The following is a 16,153-nucleotide window of genomic DNA, read 5'->3' on the forward strand; positions in this document are numbered from 1 at the left end:
CATCCTATTTACACATGAAAATACCAGAGGAGGGAGGTATAGTACCATGCTATTTACACAGAAGATACCGGAGTATCTTAAAATAAATCTTCCCTATGGTCAAAGTTACCATGGTGTTTCTATCTCAGTTGTCAGATGTGTGTTGCGTATATTACCATCTATTTACACATAAATTATCTGGTATATTTTCACATTTTTCTTCCCCAATTGTTAAAGTTACCACGATGTTTGTATCTAAATTATCAGGTCTATGTCGTGAATGTTATCGTGCTATTTACAGAAATTACCGGGGGCCGGGGTTCAACAAATTTCTTCCCAATGATCAAAGTTACCACGATGCTTTCACCAAAGTTATCACGCCTTCAATGCTTATGACAATACTACTTACACATAATGTACCGCGTGGTATACAAAAGTTATCATGTTGGTGGTGCGTCATTTATCGTGATGGTGATGGAGAATTTACCACGGGAAAAGTTTATGTGCCAGGTTTGGTAGGTGAAACAAAAGCTTTTCAGTGCTAAAACATTGAAGGCAAAACATGTCAAAATAATTTTTTTCTTAGCTTGTTTAACAATGAGTGTCATAGGCGAGATGGTTAGCTCCCTTTGTTGCTTACTTGCAGACTAGAGATCAAATCTCAATTCAAGCATTATTTTTGCCCCTAAATCTGGAAGGCGCGGGAGGTGTGCGGGAAAGGAAGGACGAGATCACGAGGACATGCGAGAAAGGAAGAAACTGCCACAAAATAGTTATTTTTGAATTGATTAAATTGCTTACCATATATGTTACGTGGTCACTCGAAATAATTCTTTGCTTGTCCAAGGAGCAAATCCTGAAGGCCGTATCCCACCCAGGATTAGCAAAAGAGAACGCGCGTGCCGATTCCGCCTGACTTTTATGCTTATGGAAGGTTTGTAATTGCTTGAGACCGTGAAGATCTCAATCTGGAAACCTCGATATTACTAGTTTCATAAAAAAGATCTGAGCTTGTCGTCTCGAAAGAAAATAAAAGGACCTTACTAAAAAATAAAAAAAAATAAAAGGACCTGGCTGTTAACTGTACTAAAAGGGCAGGTCGCACTTGATGCCTTGCTTGCTGTAGCAGAAGATGCAAAGCGCCATGCAAGCACAGGCCATGGTGCTACTAGACGCCTCCATCGAGCTGAGCGATCTAACAAGCGCATGGAGTCCTCGCTCTGCACAGCATCGCGCGCCAGCGCCACGGTGACCGGAGCGGGTGCCGGCATGCGGCGCCGCCGCGCCCCGGCCCGTGCCGGCACGTCGGGACGATGGTGGCCTCACGCTCTGCGCGCCCAGGCGAGCGCGACAGAGCCGTTGCACCTGGCACCGGCGAAGGGACGACAGCCGGCGCTGCCCTGGACCGCGCTGAGGGTGGGCGCCGGCGTCGCGCTCGCGCTGGCCCTGGGCGGCGCCTCGTGGTCAGCGCGCGGCGGCGGCGGCGGCGCCGTCCTCGTGCAGCCTGCCATGGTGTACACGCTCAACGCCGTCACGGACGGAACGGAGCGGGGCGGCACCCCGGCGGCGGCGGTGAGGACGAGCGTGGGCGCGCTCTCGGACTCGCTGTTCCGGCGCGAGGACGCGCCCAGGGAGCACGCCACGCTCATGGACCTCGTCTTCGAGCAAGTCACCAAGGAGGTTCCCTCTCTCTCTCTGCTTCTGCAATACCATTGCTCTGTTCTTTAGAATGCATGATGACATGCCAATGAGTTGGAGCTTGTGTTGATGTCATGCGCAGCACATCGGCGACAGGGGGAAGCTGACGAGCCTGCTGCAGAAGGAGTGGGCGGCGTCGCGCGACTCGGAGAGAAAGCTCGACCTCGGCTTGCTGCTCGCCGATGTGCTCATCAATCAGGTGAGTTCGTCTCTTCCGTTCGTGTGCTCTGCTGCGTGCTGACACACTGTTTAATCGTCACGTAGAGAGAATGGCAGAGGGCCAAGGAAGTCTGCCAGCAGCTGACTGGCCGCTACCAACGCGACCCGAGGCCATATTTACATCTGGTAAATGCTTTCTTGCCACTGCTAGTGGGACTGTCTATTGTTCATCCGGATGAAAATCAATTGGCCTTCATCCATATTTTTCATCCAACTACAGGATGACAATTGTCCACCGTCCCTTGTCCTTTGTTTGTCCTTTAAAGTAGACTAACGGTTCCACACATGCATTTTTCCAACCTGAAGCGAATAGATAGATAGTCCCTTGTCCTCTGTTTGTCCTTTTAAGTAGACTAACGGGTCCACACATGCACTTTTCCAACCTACAAAAAATACATTGACAAGAAGAGGTAAAATTACAATGATATTATCATCAAGAAAACTGAGTGTAAAACCCACTAAAATACACACTAATTTCTACCATGCCCCACTAAGACTTACAGTGTAAGATTGCAATTGAAAAGACACTGTAAAATCCACTAAAATGACATTGTAAATCCACTAAAAAGACTGGCAATGAAAACAAATTGGCTTTCACTCATATTTTTCCGCCAGTTAGAGGATGACAAGTGTCCTTGTCCCGCTTCCCCTTATGTTCCTTTTTGTCTAGCTTTTAAATGGACCCGCATCAAGATGTTAATGGGTCCACACCCCAACTCTTTTCAACCCACACAGGCAAAGTAGCGAGAAAGGAGAAAAAGAATCCAACGTTATAAGGCAAAACTTTCCCATCTCTAATCTAAAACTAACCACACAGAATTAAAATGAAAATGACAAAAAACACTAAAATTACACTATAAATCAACTAAAATTACACTAAGATTCACACTATAAAATACCACTGTAAATCTACTAAAAACACCGTAAATCCAACTTGAATCCATTGTAAAATCTACTAAACTAAGCATTTCAGTTTAAATCCACTAAGAAAAACACTGAAAATCCGTATGAATTACAGTGTAAATCCAGTAGGAATTACACTGTAAATCCACCTAAAATTTCACTGTAATTCTACCTAGATTTACACTGTAAAATCGACCTAGAATTACAGTGTAAATATAGTAGGAATTACAGTGTAAATCCACATAGAATTACACTGTAATTCTACCTAGATTTACACTATAAATCGACCTAGAATTACAGTGTAAATATAGTAGGAATTACAGTGTAAATCCACCTAGAATTTCACTGTAAATGTACCTAGGATTACACTATAAGAATTACAGTTTTGAACAAGCCAACAACAATGAACACTAACCAACAGTAAGAAGTGCTAAAATTACTGTGTAAACTACTTTGTAAATTACTATGTAAACCCGCTACAAATTACTATGTAAGACCAATTAACATACAGTGGAGATATTTGGGACTAGGAGAAAGGCTTGAATTTGGACACAAGAAAGTGGACAAGGCAATACACATGAAGCAGATGAAAATGTCTTCATCAGGCAATTCTTCAGATTTGAGTTTATTGTGGAAGAAAGAAACTGGTGGGATGCTAGTCTCATTGAAATGGGACAAGATAAACTCACGCCCAGCATCAGCATCGGACACAATAGGCTCACCATCAATAGGAAGATATAAGATGTCATGGATGACATAATATTTGGAAATCGGATAAACTTCCTCCTAATCTGAATCTCTGAAGCAAGAACATCAAATTTGGATGCTAACCATTTGACAAACCTAAGAGGCACCTCTGTCTTCACAAATTTGAGAAGGCAATCTGCCCTGTAACTCTGTAGAACACTTACTTGGCTAGGAGACAAGCCACCAATAATAATGGAGGGCAACTTGCCAGAGTATCTAGTGAATGTATTTGCTACAGGAAAATCAGAAGACCTCTTGCACTTCTACAACACAACAAAGAAACACAAAAAAAGAAAGAATCAAGATAAATTACACTAAAATAAACAAAAGAAAAATACATCTAGCAACAACAACTAGAACTAGACGGAACTAGGTTCTTGTGCATCAATAGCCATTCCACAAAAAAATAGATATGATGAAGATTACAAAAGGAGTTATCTGAAACTTATATCCATATCTATCATAGAGAAGTTGCATGCAAAAAAAAGGAAATATCAACAACAAAAAATAAAATATCACATTGCGAGCTCCAGCATTTGTAATCTTCCGTTTTAAGCAATTCACTTTCTGCAAAAACATAAAAAGAGGAATTATCCATTAACTAAAAACATGCATTAACTGATACAAAAAAGCATTAACAGAAGAAACTGGTACAAAAGCATTAACTACAGCACCACACTTACATGAGACACGTAGAACTCATACAAAGCTTTCTCCAAATCAGGATCATCCATTTGACCTTTGTGCAGTTAACAAATGAAACAAATGAATGAACTAAAAACCCGGAACAAATAAGTTACCAAGCAAGAAATAAAATAAATAAAAATTAAATTAGAAATATAACCTCCAAAGCTTGAAAAGGATCATCCTCGGCAAAATCATTGGGGACAAAAGGATCCCCATCTGAATCATCGCAATCTTCAACACAAGCAGCAGAAGTACCCTTACCAAAAGCCTTCATGAGTCTCCCCATACTTTAATCTATAACCTAAATATGTACAAACACAAAGAAAATGACAAAAAGTCTGGGATGAAATGGCAGAAGGGATAAAACATAACTAAAATATAAAGAAGAAATGCATTGATAGCATTTACAGTCTACATCTCTTTTATTTCACTACATAACCCACTGAGAATTGCAGTGAAGAAATCCCCTGCGAATTACAGTGGAAACCAACTAAGAAAAATACACTGTATTCACCAACTAAGAAAAATACACTGGAATTCCGATGAAGATTACAGGTGTAAATCCAAATATAATTACAGTCTAATTCCTCTAAGAAAATACACTGGAATCAGATGCATCACAAGAACTTACAAACTAGCGATGCATCACAAGAACAATCACAATTCCTCTGCTATCAATAACAGTGTAAATTACACTAAATTTTTACACTATAAAATCAGCTATCAATTACACTGTAAATTCACTGACAAATACACTGTAAATCCAAAAAGCAATTCCACTATAAAAATTAAAGTGAATTACACTGTAATTCCACTAGCGTATACAGTGCAAATCCATGGCAATTACACTGTAAATCAGCTATCAAATTACACTGTACATCACTCACAAATACACTGTAATTCCACTAACAAATACAGTGCAACCCCACTGACAAAAAATACACTACAATTAGGACATATACACTGTTATTCCACTAGCAAATACAGTGCAGATCCACTGACAAAATACACTGAAATTACATTGTAAAATAACCGGGGATTACACTACAAATTGCTTTAGATTTACACTACAAATATTCTATCTATGCACTAGAAAATTACACTGGAAATCCACTACGGATTACAATGAAAATCAAGTATAAATTACACTGAAAATCACTCTAAAAAACAATGGGGATTGCACCGTAAATCACTGTAAATCCAAAATAGGAACTACAGAGTAAACCACATACTCACTAAACGATACCAGTGAAGAGAAATAGTCTTGGGATTAAAGGCCCGGGAACAGAATACATCCGTTAGAATTGACTGAATACATCAGACTACTACGTACAACTAAGCAAGCCAGCCTCACATGAACAACTCGAATGCCAACAACCAATCAATTACAGATCAGCAGATCAAACTGACGCACATCCCAGCTACCGCAGCTACCGTGCTTAGCAGATCAATCAAACACATCCCAGAAACGGCGCAACCTAAACAAATCTACACGGAAAAAAGCTGCAGGGGATGGATACAATCATCAGATCTGACAGACAAAACCAACTCCCAACCTAACAGATCACACGAACAACAAAAAGGGAGGGGGGGAGGCGAATCCGACAAACAAAATCGCCAGCAGCGGAAATGGGGACGGGTCAGTGAGGGGCCGAGAGATGCTGCAGATCCCGATGGCAGGAACAGAAGGGAGGCGAAGGAAGCGAGGCAACACGACGGAGAGCACGGACGAGCCACCACCAAGACACTGGATCGAGCGGCGAGGCGGAGCTCCAAATCGCCATGGCTATCTCTTTTTTTTAGAGAAAAGGCAAGAGCCCGACTTTATAAATAAAGCCACCAGGCAGAGTTACACCAGCAGAACCAACACCCAGAACAAGTTTAACGGCCAGGGAACATAAGTAGCATTACAAGGCCTCCAGCCTAACATGGCATGCAGGCCAGCAAATCACCAAAAACATCGGCAGTGAAATTAGAAAGCTGCCCTTGAAGTACGCCGAAGAAGGGAAGACGCCGTAGATTTCATTTTGGATGACATGTCGTCAAAAGCCTGAAGGTCCCCTTCCTTAGTCAATAATCTCCACTGCTGTAAAAAGACATTGGCTTTAAATAAGCAGCTGACAGGGTTAGCCGGAAAAATGCATTCAATCGTGAACTTGTGCCTAATAATCCACAGCGACCACCCGATCGCAGCCCAGCCCACTAGGAAGACCCTCTTGGACTGCCCTGATAAGGAGTTAGTATATTGCCTCAGGTCCTCAAAGGAGTAGGGAGTCCAGTTAACATGAAGCCAAAGTCTGATGCAACACCACATGAATTTGGCTAAAGAGCAGTGGAAGAAAATATGATCAGTGTTCTCAAGTGCCCCACAAAGCACGCACCTATCAGTGCCCGGCCCGTTCCTCTTCTTAATTTGATTGGCCGCCGGCAGCTTACGGCGAACAACTTGCCAGAGAAAGATTTTAATCTTAGGGGGGATTTGGGCAGACCAAATATCCTTAAACTTCAATGAGCGGCCACCAGAGATAAGCTTAGAATAAGCCGATTTAACAGAGAAGCGCCCCGAAGATGAGAGGGGCCAAACCACATAATCCTCTTCCTCCGAGAGCAGGGGGAAGCCAGCAGTAAGGCGCTACCAGTCTTCCAACTCTTCAGGGGAAAGAGATCGCCGGAAATCTAAAACCCAACCCTGAACCGAGAGCTCAAAGATAGAGATCTCAGGATCAGCATAATAAGAAAACAAGGCCGGGAAGGCAGCCGCAAGCGTGGTGTCCCCGACCCACCAGTCTAACCAAAAACGAGTGGACTTACCATTCCTAACAACAAATTTGACAAGGGACCGAAAAATCGGCCGAACTTTAACCAGTTGACGCCAAAATTGAGACCCGCCAGAAGCAGAGGCGAACATAGGGCTCGAGGAAGGGAAATATTTAGCTTTAAGAATCGAGAGCCAGAATGGGCGCTCCTCAAGTGTCATTATCTTCCACCACTATTTAATCAAAAGACAATTGTTCATGACTCTCGTATTAATAATGCCAAGAGCCCCCTTGTCCTTAGGATGGCAAATGATTTTCCATCTGACCAATCTATATTTGCGTTTATTGTCCGCGGAGTTCCAGTAAAATGCACCCCTATGCTTGTCAAAACCAGAGTGAATCCCGTTGGACAGAAGGTAGAAACCCATCAGGTACATCGGGAGGGATGAGAGGCATGAGTTGGTAAGGGCAACCTTGCCCACCTGCGTGTTATATCGTCCTCTCCAAGGGAGGACTCTATTGCCAACTTTAGCAACCACCGGTGCAAAATCTTTTGCCAAGAGCTTAAACGGGGAAATAGGAATTCCTAAATATTTGAGAGGATAAGACCCAAGGGAACAGTTCAGAAGGTGAGCCACCCGTTGCGCTTCCAAATCCGAAACCCCAGTCACAATGACCTCGCTCTTGGAAAAGTTAATTTTAAGACCCGAAAGAGCTTCGAAGCAAAGCAGAAGGAATTTCAAATTGATGAGACTGGTCTCATTGAGCTCTACCATAATGATGGTGTCATCCGCATACTGAAGATGAGTAATGCCATGAGGGATAAGGTGAGAGCTCACCGAGAGAATATGCCCAGCCAACGTGGCCCGAGAGAGGATACGAGATAAAGCATCAGCAACAAAATTGAAAAGCAGAGGGGACACCGGGTCCCCTTGTCTAAGTCCCCTACCATTAGCAAAAAAATCACTAGTTTGGCCATTCAAACGGTGCATCACCGGACCCTCAAAGCCCTTAGCCAATAGGACTTGCCGAAGAAAATTCCAACTCACCGAGTCGTAAGCCTTCTCAAAGTCAAGCTTAAGGACCACAGCCTTGGTCCCCTTAATCCGCAGATCATGGATTATCTCATGTAGGCACAGCACCCCATCCAAGATGAATCTCCCTTTAATGAAAGCAGATTGGATAGGGCTAATGACCCGATGAGCTATCGGGGACACCCTAGTGGCCATGCCCTTAGCTCGCATCTTAGCAAAGTTGTTAATTAAAGCAATGGGCCGAAATTGCGAAATCAAGTCAACACCTTTGATTTTAGGGATAAGGGTGAGAACCGCGTAACTGAGCCTCGAAATGTCAACGGTGCCCAGCCAAAATCCTTGGATGATTGCTTTAATAAGGCATTTTAACTGAGGCCAGAAATGCCGAAAGAAAGGAATGGAGAAGCCGTTATGGCCTGAAGCCGCATTAGAATTGGCGGTCCGAATAGTTTCGAATATTTCCTCTTTAGAGGGGGGAATAAGCAGGAGATCATTATCAACGCTCGACAACTGCTCAAGGGGAGGCCAGAAGCCCGGAGCAAGCGAAAAACCCATCTCAGGTTTAGCCGCTAACAAATTAGAGAAGAATTGGACCACATGACGAAGAATGACCGAAGGGTCCGAAACCCTAACACCATCAATCAGAAGGCTGTCAATTAGGCATCTACGACGTCTACCATTCGCAATGGCGAAGAAATAAGTTGTGGGCGCATCACCCTTAAGAGTCCAGTTAATCCTTCCTCTTTGTTTCCAATAAACTTCCTCCTGGCGGTGAATATCCAAGAGCGCCTTTTCTAGGCCATAGTGGAGCAGCCATTCGGCCTCAGAGAGACCAGAACTGTCCGCACGAATATCAAGATCGCCAATTTGGGCACCCAGCCTCGTTTTGTCACGCCTTAACTCAGCAAAATGATTCTTAGACCAACCTTTGAGGAATTTGCGCAGGCAGTAGGAAACATGATGCCAATCATCCATTGGGCCAAAAGAGCGACGAGGAGATGAAAGACATGCTGAGATCTTCCGGGTCAACATGGTGGGGAACCCCTCCACTAAGAGCCAAGACGCATCGAATTGAAACCTTTGGCAACCAATTGGACCGGACCCATCGTCAAGGATTAGGGGAGCATGATCAGATCCCACAATGGGCAGGGCACGTAGACAAACCCGAGGGAAAAGGGCATCCTAGCCAGGGCAGAGAAAAACCCTGTCAAGAACAGAGCGGATGGGGGAAGCTTGACGGTTAGTCCAAGTGAAGCGGGCCCCAACCCTAGGGACTTCACGAATGGTCGTATCCCTGATGAAAGCATTGAAGGCCTCAGCCAGAGCCCAAGAGAAATTAGCGGAGCTCTTATCAGAAGGGTATCTCAACAGGTTAAAATCACCCCCAATCAAGAGGGGGAGCTGGCAGGAGTCAATTTTATTATAAATCTCGTCCAAGAAATCGTACGAAAAGGAATGATCTACCGGGCCGTAAACCACCATGAACTCGAGAAGAGAATTGAGGGAACGATGGGAAACTACCGTACTAGCCCAGTACCTACCATGGTCAAAAGCTACAAAATCAAATATATCATTATTGGTGCCCAGAAGAAAGCCACCCGACTGACCAACAGAGGCCACAAAATTCCACCTGAATCTGTCTATCCCAGCAATAGACGAAAGTTCACTCGAGGAGAAGGAGGGTTTGAGGGTCTCAACAGGGCCAATAAAATCAACATTTTCAGACCGCACCAAATCGTTGGTCCCTGCGCCCCCTAGCGCAGAAACCTCTGATGTTCCAAAATAAGGCCTTCATCTGAAGGAAAGATTTTTGATTCTAAGACTCGACCTACACGGAGCCTTGCAGGGTTTAGCGCGTTTCCCAGCCCCACGTTTCTGAACCGGGGAGACCTGACACCTGTCAGCCTCCCCCACTACCCCCCCCCCGGCCACAACCAGAGGGGCGGACACACCAGCCCCAGCCTCCTTGGCTTTCGCAAAGTCAGCCTGAGCTAGCTCGTTAGCTCTAATCACATCAAGTAAGGAAGAAGGGGAACCCAAACTGGAGTCTAAACAAATCCCAACATCATATAATATCTTAAACAACTGCTCATCAGACTGAGAAGGTAAAACTAATCTAACAGGAGACGTAACCAAAGGAGGGGAAGGAGACGGAGTAGGGCCCGAACCTGGAGGAGGGAGATCCCGCGCCGCCGCACGCCGAGCCGCCCGGTCAGCCACACGCTCGCCGCTGTTGGAGACCCGACCACTCTTGCGAGTAGTAGAAGCAGGGGAACGAACAGGCACAGGGGGAGCCCGGCCAGGGGAAGCAGCCGCCGAGGACGGGCCCAAAGACGCACCCAAATCCACCTCCAGCCTGCGGCAAAGCCTAGCCTCGGACTGCCTGGAATCCCCAGACGCCCTGCTCATCGCAGAGAACTTCTTCACCGACGATTTCTTCCTCTTCTTGGACACCGACGGGCCAGCCGGGGGTAGATCTTCAATGCCAGATAGCGAAGGGGAGGTGGGGCGAGTGGGAAGATTAGAACACGCCGCCGAACGCGGGGTGCCCTTCGTCCCACCATAAGCCGCAGCCCCACCACCCAATCCTGGCAAGGAACCCTGGATCCCACCGCCCGCCGGAGCACAATCTTTCATCAGATCTTGTTCTTCAGGGGACATCCCATCCCACTCGGACTGGGTAAAGCGAGGATCTGTGCCATGCATCGAGTCATCATGGCCCCCAACACCATCCTTACTCTTGTCATCGTTGCCGGAGGCCGGGGGGGAGGGGAGGAGGAGGAGAAGCAGGGCCAGGAACACCCTCCACCCGGACCCGAAGCCGAAATCCACCCGCCGCCGGGAAAACGTCAACATAGCCACAAATGCAGATAGGGTCAACACACCAGACCCGAAGACGGACTGGTCCAAGAACAGACAGCGAGTCTTGATCAACCTCAATGGGTTTCCCTAGGAGCACTGCAAAGCCATCAGGAAGGCCGAAGTGCGCATGTTAGAAGGCACGTCATCCACAAGCATCCAAACATCAGAAAGAGAAGCAATGGCCTTTGATACATTGGAGGCGGCCTTGACCGATACCACAAGTTGATTCAGAGGGAGCGTGAAACTGGTACAGGAGGATATCATGAGGAGGCTCTCTTTAGAGGGAAATGTAGCAGCAAACTCAAAATCAGATAACTGGCGGATCTGCCAATCCCACCCGCCCTCGTCCCACAGTCGAAGTTCATCAAGAAGGGCCTGGGGGGAGATGCGCTTGTCCTGAACAGATATGACACCAACACTGGAAAGCGAGGGGTTGGGAGCAACTACAGGAACCTCCTTATCAAGGGCAAAGAAAGAACAGCCAGGGAGGCCGATCCCATAGTGAACGAAGGAAGGAGGTTTGACACGGCTATGACAGTCCACCGTGAGGTGTCCGTCCTCCCTACAGATGAGGCAAAACGGGGGATTTTCACAGCGGGACTGGAAATGGCCAGGACGATGACACGCAAAGCAAGTGAGGATAGGGTTGGAGACCTGGGAATGAGGGGGATTGCGGCCAGGGCCTCGAGGGGGAGGAGGAGGGAGAATACCATCACTAGGGAAACCAGCACCAGCACCGGCGCCATGCCCCGCAGCAGCGCCGAAAGGGCGGCGGGCCGGGGCCCCCGACGCACCACGGGGAATGAAGCGAGATGGTCCGCCACCAGGCGGCGCCCGCGGCGGCCCGCCACCCTGGGGGACAAGCGAGGGGGGAGACGAGGAAGGCCCCGAGGAGCCCGCCCGACTCCCCAGCGCCGCCTGCTCCCAAGGATCGACCGCAGCCACTGGAGCACCAGACACGGGAGGCGGAGGGAACGCCGGCCCAGATCCAGAAGCACGAGGGGACGCACCGGCCGCCTCCACCGAAGCCCCCGCACCCGGAGCGAGCGAGGCATGGAGCTTGGCACGGAGCGAAGCCTCATACTCCAGATCCGCGGCGGCGTCGCCAGAGCCGTCACGCCCCCGCTTGTGGCCGGAGACCGCCTCACTGGAGGACCCGCGGGAGCGGTCCATCGCGGCCACCGTCGCGAAGGGAAGGAGGAGGGGGCGTGGAGGAGTAGATCTGACGAAACAGCGGATAGGGAGACGGCGCCGGCGCAAGTCAGAGGAGGAGGCAGGAAACCCTAGAAAAGGGGGAACCGCATCCTTCCGAACCCAAATATAGCTAAAGCTAGCCAGGCCGAGCTCGCCAAGGGGGGCCGGGGGAGGAATGGGCTGAATCTGGGCCAACCTCGGCCCAGGAGCCAACGACAGGAGGGGGAAAATCAACAGAAGAAGCCAACGAGGGGACCGAAACAGGCCCACCCGGCCCAACAGCACCCAAAGGAGCCCGCGACCCAACCCGGGGCACCAGCGCCAGCCCCGACCCCAGATCTAGGGTTGGCACGGGCGGCGCCGCCGCCGAGGGAGCGGGGACCACAGCCTAAGACGAGCCGGGGAGGGCAGCCGCCGGAGGGGAAGACGCCGGCGACACCACCACTGCCACCCCAGGGCCCACTAGGGAATCATCCAAGGACCAGGAGGCAGCGCGCCGGCGACCACGTGCGATGCGGCACCAACCATCCACATCCACACCCAACCCGACTGACCGCCCCTACCACCCGGAGCAAATTTACGCCGGCGACCCACCGCCAGAGCAGCCGACGACCCACCCACCAGAGCCGGACGTGAAGGAGGGGGAAGAACCTCAGAATCCGAGCCGGAGTCATTCGAGTCGAGCGCCCAAAACCTGTTGGCCCGGGGCGCAGCCAGGACCGCAGCACTGGGGGGGAGCCGAGGAGAGGGAGGGGGTTGGACTCGCCGCCGGCGAGGAGCCCGGAGGAGACCTCGGGGAGGGAGAGGGAGAGGGGAACCGCACGAGACAGGGACGCCGACGAGGGAGGGCCGCGGGGCGGCGACGCCCCAGGAAAGGGGAGAGCGAGAGGAGAAGAGAACGCCATCCTCAATCCCACAGCAGTCGCCATGGCTATCTCTCTCTCGCTCGACTCTGTTCGGGGTTGCGTGTTTGAATTGAAATGACAAAGGGTCTGGGAGGAAGAGGGTGGCACAGACACGCGGGTGTTGCGATGGGAAAAATAACGGATCAACCACACGGGCCCGATAAGAGAAACGAGACAAATAACAGGTCAAACACACGAATCTCAGCGCACAAATCGCACGGCACAGAAAACGGATGAAAGCGAATTGTTTTCATCCAGATGTAAATTAGCAGATCCGCTGCTAATACATCCTGCCTAGCCTACATGTGATCAATTTCTCGTGTGCTCAACTCTGTGTTTGTGCAGGCTGTGGTGAACATGATGATGGCGGTGGAGACCATGCTATCCCCGGAGACGGCCACCGCCGACGACATTGAGAAGATGTCCAAGAATGCCATGGACGCCTGGAAAGAATTCAAGAACAAGTACGAGCTGGCCAAGGGAACAACGGAGTCCAGCACCTGACCACCTGATGCGTGCACTACTGACATTTCTTCTGAAGAATCTTTGTGTCTTGCTTGCCTGAAGCCTGAAGGCAAATGTTTGTGTTGAGTGCTGACCACTCTTGTGATGCATCTTTGTGCCTTGCCAGCGTAGTTGCGCGTGTAGTTGATTCAGTGTCCGTGAGTTCATGTAATCATGAAGTCTTATCTCTTTGTGTGCTTGTGTTTACCAAGTTTCCCCTCTGTCATATTGACCAACAGTGCAATCTTCAGACCCTACAGGAAGTATGAAATGCTACATATGCATATATTCTACACACTAGTCTGTGTGGTACTTTGTGTTACCAAAAGTTTCCCTGCTGTATATCTGCCCTTAATGGAAGCCCATCTTCAGAGCAAATGAATGGATGAAATGCTACATTTTCATAGACCTTGTTTTTATTCAGAAGGCTCCCCCCACATCTTCATGAGGTACCCCTCGCAGCTGCTCCCGGCGATGTCCCGCGATGACGCCATCCTGGAGACCCCTCCTCCGCCGCCGCCATTGTCGCGCTTCAGGTTGTGCCGGTACTCGACGCTGATGTGCTCCAGCACCTCCACCTCGAACATGTTGATGCTCACCCTGGGGCTCATCTGGTCCCGCACGTAGGCGAAGGCCAGCTGGTCCCGCGGGTTGAACGCCTCAAGCTCGTTGAAGAGCAGGCAGGAGAAGAGGTCGCTCGCCGAGCCGTGCCTCCTCATGATGATCGCCGTGTCCGGCACATCTGCGCGGCGTCAAACGAATCAGAATCGAATCAGAATGCGGGCACGCGAGCAATTCTTCTTGAGTGGATACCTGAAGGATATGGGAGCTTGCTCGGGGACCATGGCTGCAGGCCGTTGCCGCAGTAGGCCTCCATCTGCGCCCTGACGGCGTCCACGTCGCGCCACTTGCGCCACCGCGCCGTGGCGATCGCCTCCTCCATGGCGTGGAGGTTGAACGGGTGCCTGGAGACCGCCATGTCCACGCCCTTGCCGAGGAGGAGCGAGTGCACCAGCAGCAGCGGGTCCACCGTGAGCTGCATCTTGGCGTCCACCCACACGCTGAACCTGGCGTTCGGGAACAGCCGGTGCAGCAGGTGCTTCACCACGACGCCGTTCATGGCGGGGTCCTCGTAGGGGAGCTGCTCCTGCTGCAGCGTCACCACGCGCCATGCGCCGACGACCGCGCTGGCCGACGCGGCGTGCTCGTCTTTGAGGATGCCGTGGCTCGCCAGGACCCGGTGGGTACGGCCGTCGATGAACATGAAGAAGCACGCCGCCTTGACCGTATGGGAGCCGAGCCCCTTCGGCTGCCGGATCTTGTCGTGGTCGTTCAGGATCGCCGAGGCGACCACGACCCCTCGGCAGCCCTCCATGGCCAATCTGTCTGAAACCATCGACGTCAAAGAAGAGCATGGTAACAAGCAATTCTAAGCCCTTAAACCTTGTAACGCTTAACCAAGTTTAAAAAAATTATAGATGTTGAGGTTTCTATAAGCATTGTCAAAATCTACAATTTTTTGACTTGCCACAAAATCTCTATACACTGTACATTTTATCATAATATGGACCAAGTATGTTTTCAAGCAGTACAATCTGCCAAAGACTTTGTACAGTAGTGGAGTACTAACTTATAATATGCATTAAATATGTACTTTAGGTGTACAATTTTCCATTCACTAGCATCTTTACTGGGGTATCTTATGATTTAACAACATTTTATGAGAGAAGAGCCACATTTTGGTTATTGCTCTTTCCTCATTAATTAATATTTTGTCTAGTTGCATCTTTTTAGGTAAAAGTTGACGTGATTACACTAGAGCGAATTTCTTTTACATGCAAAATACGAAATGAGGACAAAAAACCCTCACCGGCTTGTGCGAGGGGGAATTCCTTGAAGAATCCACATGGGATTTCCACCGCGCTGTCCGTGTTATTGAAGAACGATCTTCGTTCCTCCATGGACAAATTCCCCGCAAACGAGTCCCTCCTGCCGTTCTGGTACCGCAACGCAGGGGATGCACGACGATGAGCCGCCGAGAGGTTGCGGCCGAGGCCATTGATCTCTTGCAGAACAGTGTTATAATCTGCTCGAAGAACGAAATTTGCGGGTCAGAAAGGCAGCGAACGATCGGGTCCTCTGAAAAGCGGCAATGATCTCCGCGGGCGACGGAGGCCGGGACCTGAGAAGACGGCCGGGTCGGAGCAGAGCGCGCGCGGGACGGGGAGGGCGTGCTTGTGCGCGCCGTAGCCGCGCGGGTACTCGAAGAGCGGCGTCGGCGGCGGAGGGGAGCGGCGGGCGGGGCGGAGGAGGAGGAGGCGGTGGAGGGACAGGCAGCGCGAGGGGTCGGAGAAGGAGACGTAGAGCGCGAGCGGGAGCGTGGTGAGGAGGTAGAGCAGCGAGAGGCAGAGCAGCTTGGACTGCAGCAGCGCGGGCCTCCGCACGCGCACCCACGCCATGCCGCCCGGGCGGATCGGCGGAGTGGCTGGCGTACGTACGTGCCCCCCGGTTTGTTTCCACTTTTGGAGCTGAGTGATCGGGTCACACGGGAAGAGGCGATCCGGCGTCCTCGTGCATGCCGCACGTCCGTTACGGAGTAAAAAACCACCTGCCGTGCCGTGGTCCTGCATGCCGCACGTCAGCAGCAAATAGGAAGGATCCGGCT

General features: G+C 49.7%; 2 protein-coding genes across 2 annotated transcripts; one reads left to right on the forward strand and one right to left on the reverse strand.

The window, feature by feature from the left end:
* Positions 1–1,147: 1,147 nt before the first annotated feature.
* Positions 1,148–13,830, forward strand: LOC123060646 (uncharacterized). The gene is made up of 4 exons (XM_044483444.1): positions 1,148–1,659; positions 1,760–1,876; positions 1,942–2,022; positions 13,330–13,830. The coding sequence occupies exons 1-4, from the start codon at positions 1,186–1,188 to the stop codon at positions 13,486–13,488; spliced, it is 831 nt and encodes a 276-aa protein (XP_044339379.1). The 5' UTR covers positions 1,148–1,185; the 3' UTR covers positions 13,489–13,830.
* On the reverse strand, positions 13,692–16,015 carry LOC123060645 (probable hexosyltransferase MUCI70). Its single transcript, XM_044483443.1, has 4 exons — positions 15,671–16,015; positions 15,359–15,574; positions 14,302–14,874; positions 13,692–14,230 (listed from the first exon to the last, which is right to left on the reverse strand). The coding sequence occupies exons 1-4, from the start codon at positions 15,945–15,947 to the stop codon at positions 13,905–13,907; spliced, it is 1,392 nt and encodes a 463-aa protein (XP_044339378.1). The 5' UTR covers positions 15,948–16,015; the 3' UTR covers positions 13,692–13,904.
* Positions 16,016–16,153: the final 138 nt, after the last annotated feature.

This window comes from Triticum aestivum, chromosome 3A (genome assembly GCF_018294505.1).
Source record: "Triticum aestivum cultivar Chinese Spring chromosome 3A, IWGSC CS RefSeq v2.1, whole genome shotgun sequence".
NCBI lineage: Eukaryota > Viridiplantae > Streptophyta > Magnoliopsida > Poales > Poaceae > Triticum > Triticum aestivum.

Bases quoted from the DNA above. Each gene is read 5' to 3' on its own strand.
- LOC123060646 (XM_044483444.1), top strand. From the start codon at position 1,186: ATGGAGTCCTCGCTCTGCACAGCATCGCGCGCCAGCGCCACGGTGACC. The intron at 1,877-1,941 runs GTGAGTTCGTCT...ATCGTCACGTAG, and splicing joins CCGATGTGCTCATCAATCAG to AGAGAATGGCAGAGGGCCAA. The intron at 2,023-13,329 runs GTAAATGCTTTC...GTGTTTGTGCAG, and splicing joins CGAGGCCATATTTACATCTG to GCTGTGGTGAACATGATGAT.
- LOC123060645 (XM_044483443.1), bottom strand. From the start codon at position 15,947: ATGGCGTGGGTGCGCGTGCGGAGGCCCGCGCTGCTGCAGTCCAAGCTG. The intron at 15,575-15,670 runs GTCCCGGCCTCC...TTCTTCGAGCAG, and splicing joins CGACCCGGCCGTCTTCTCAG to ATTATAACACTGTTCTGCAA. The intron at 14,875-15,358 runs GTGAGGGTTTTT...CGATGGTTTCAG, and splicing joins ATTCCCCCTCGCACAAGCCG to ACAGATTGGCCATGGAGGGC.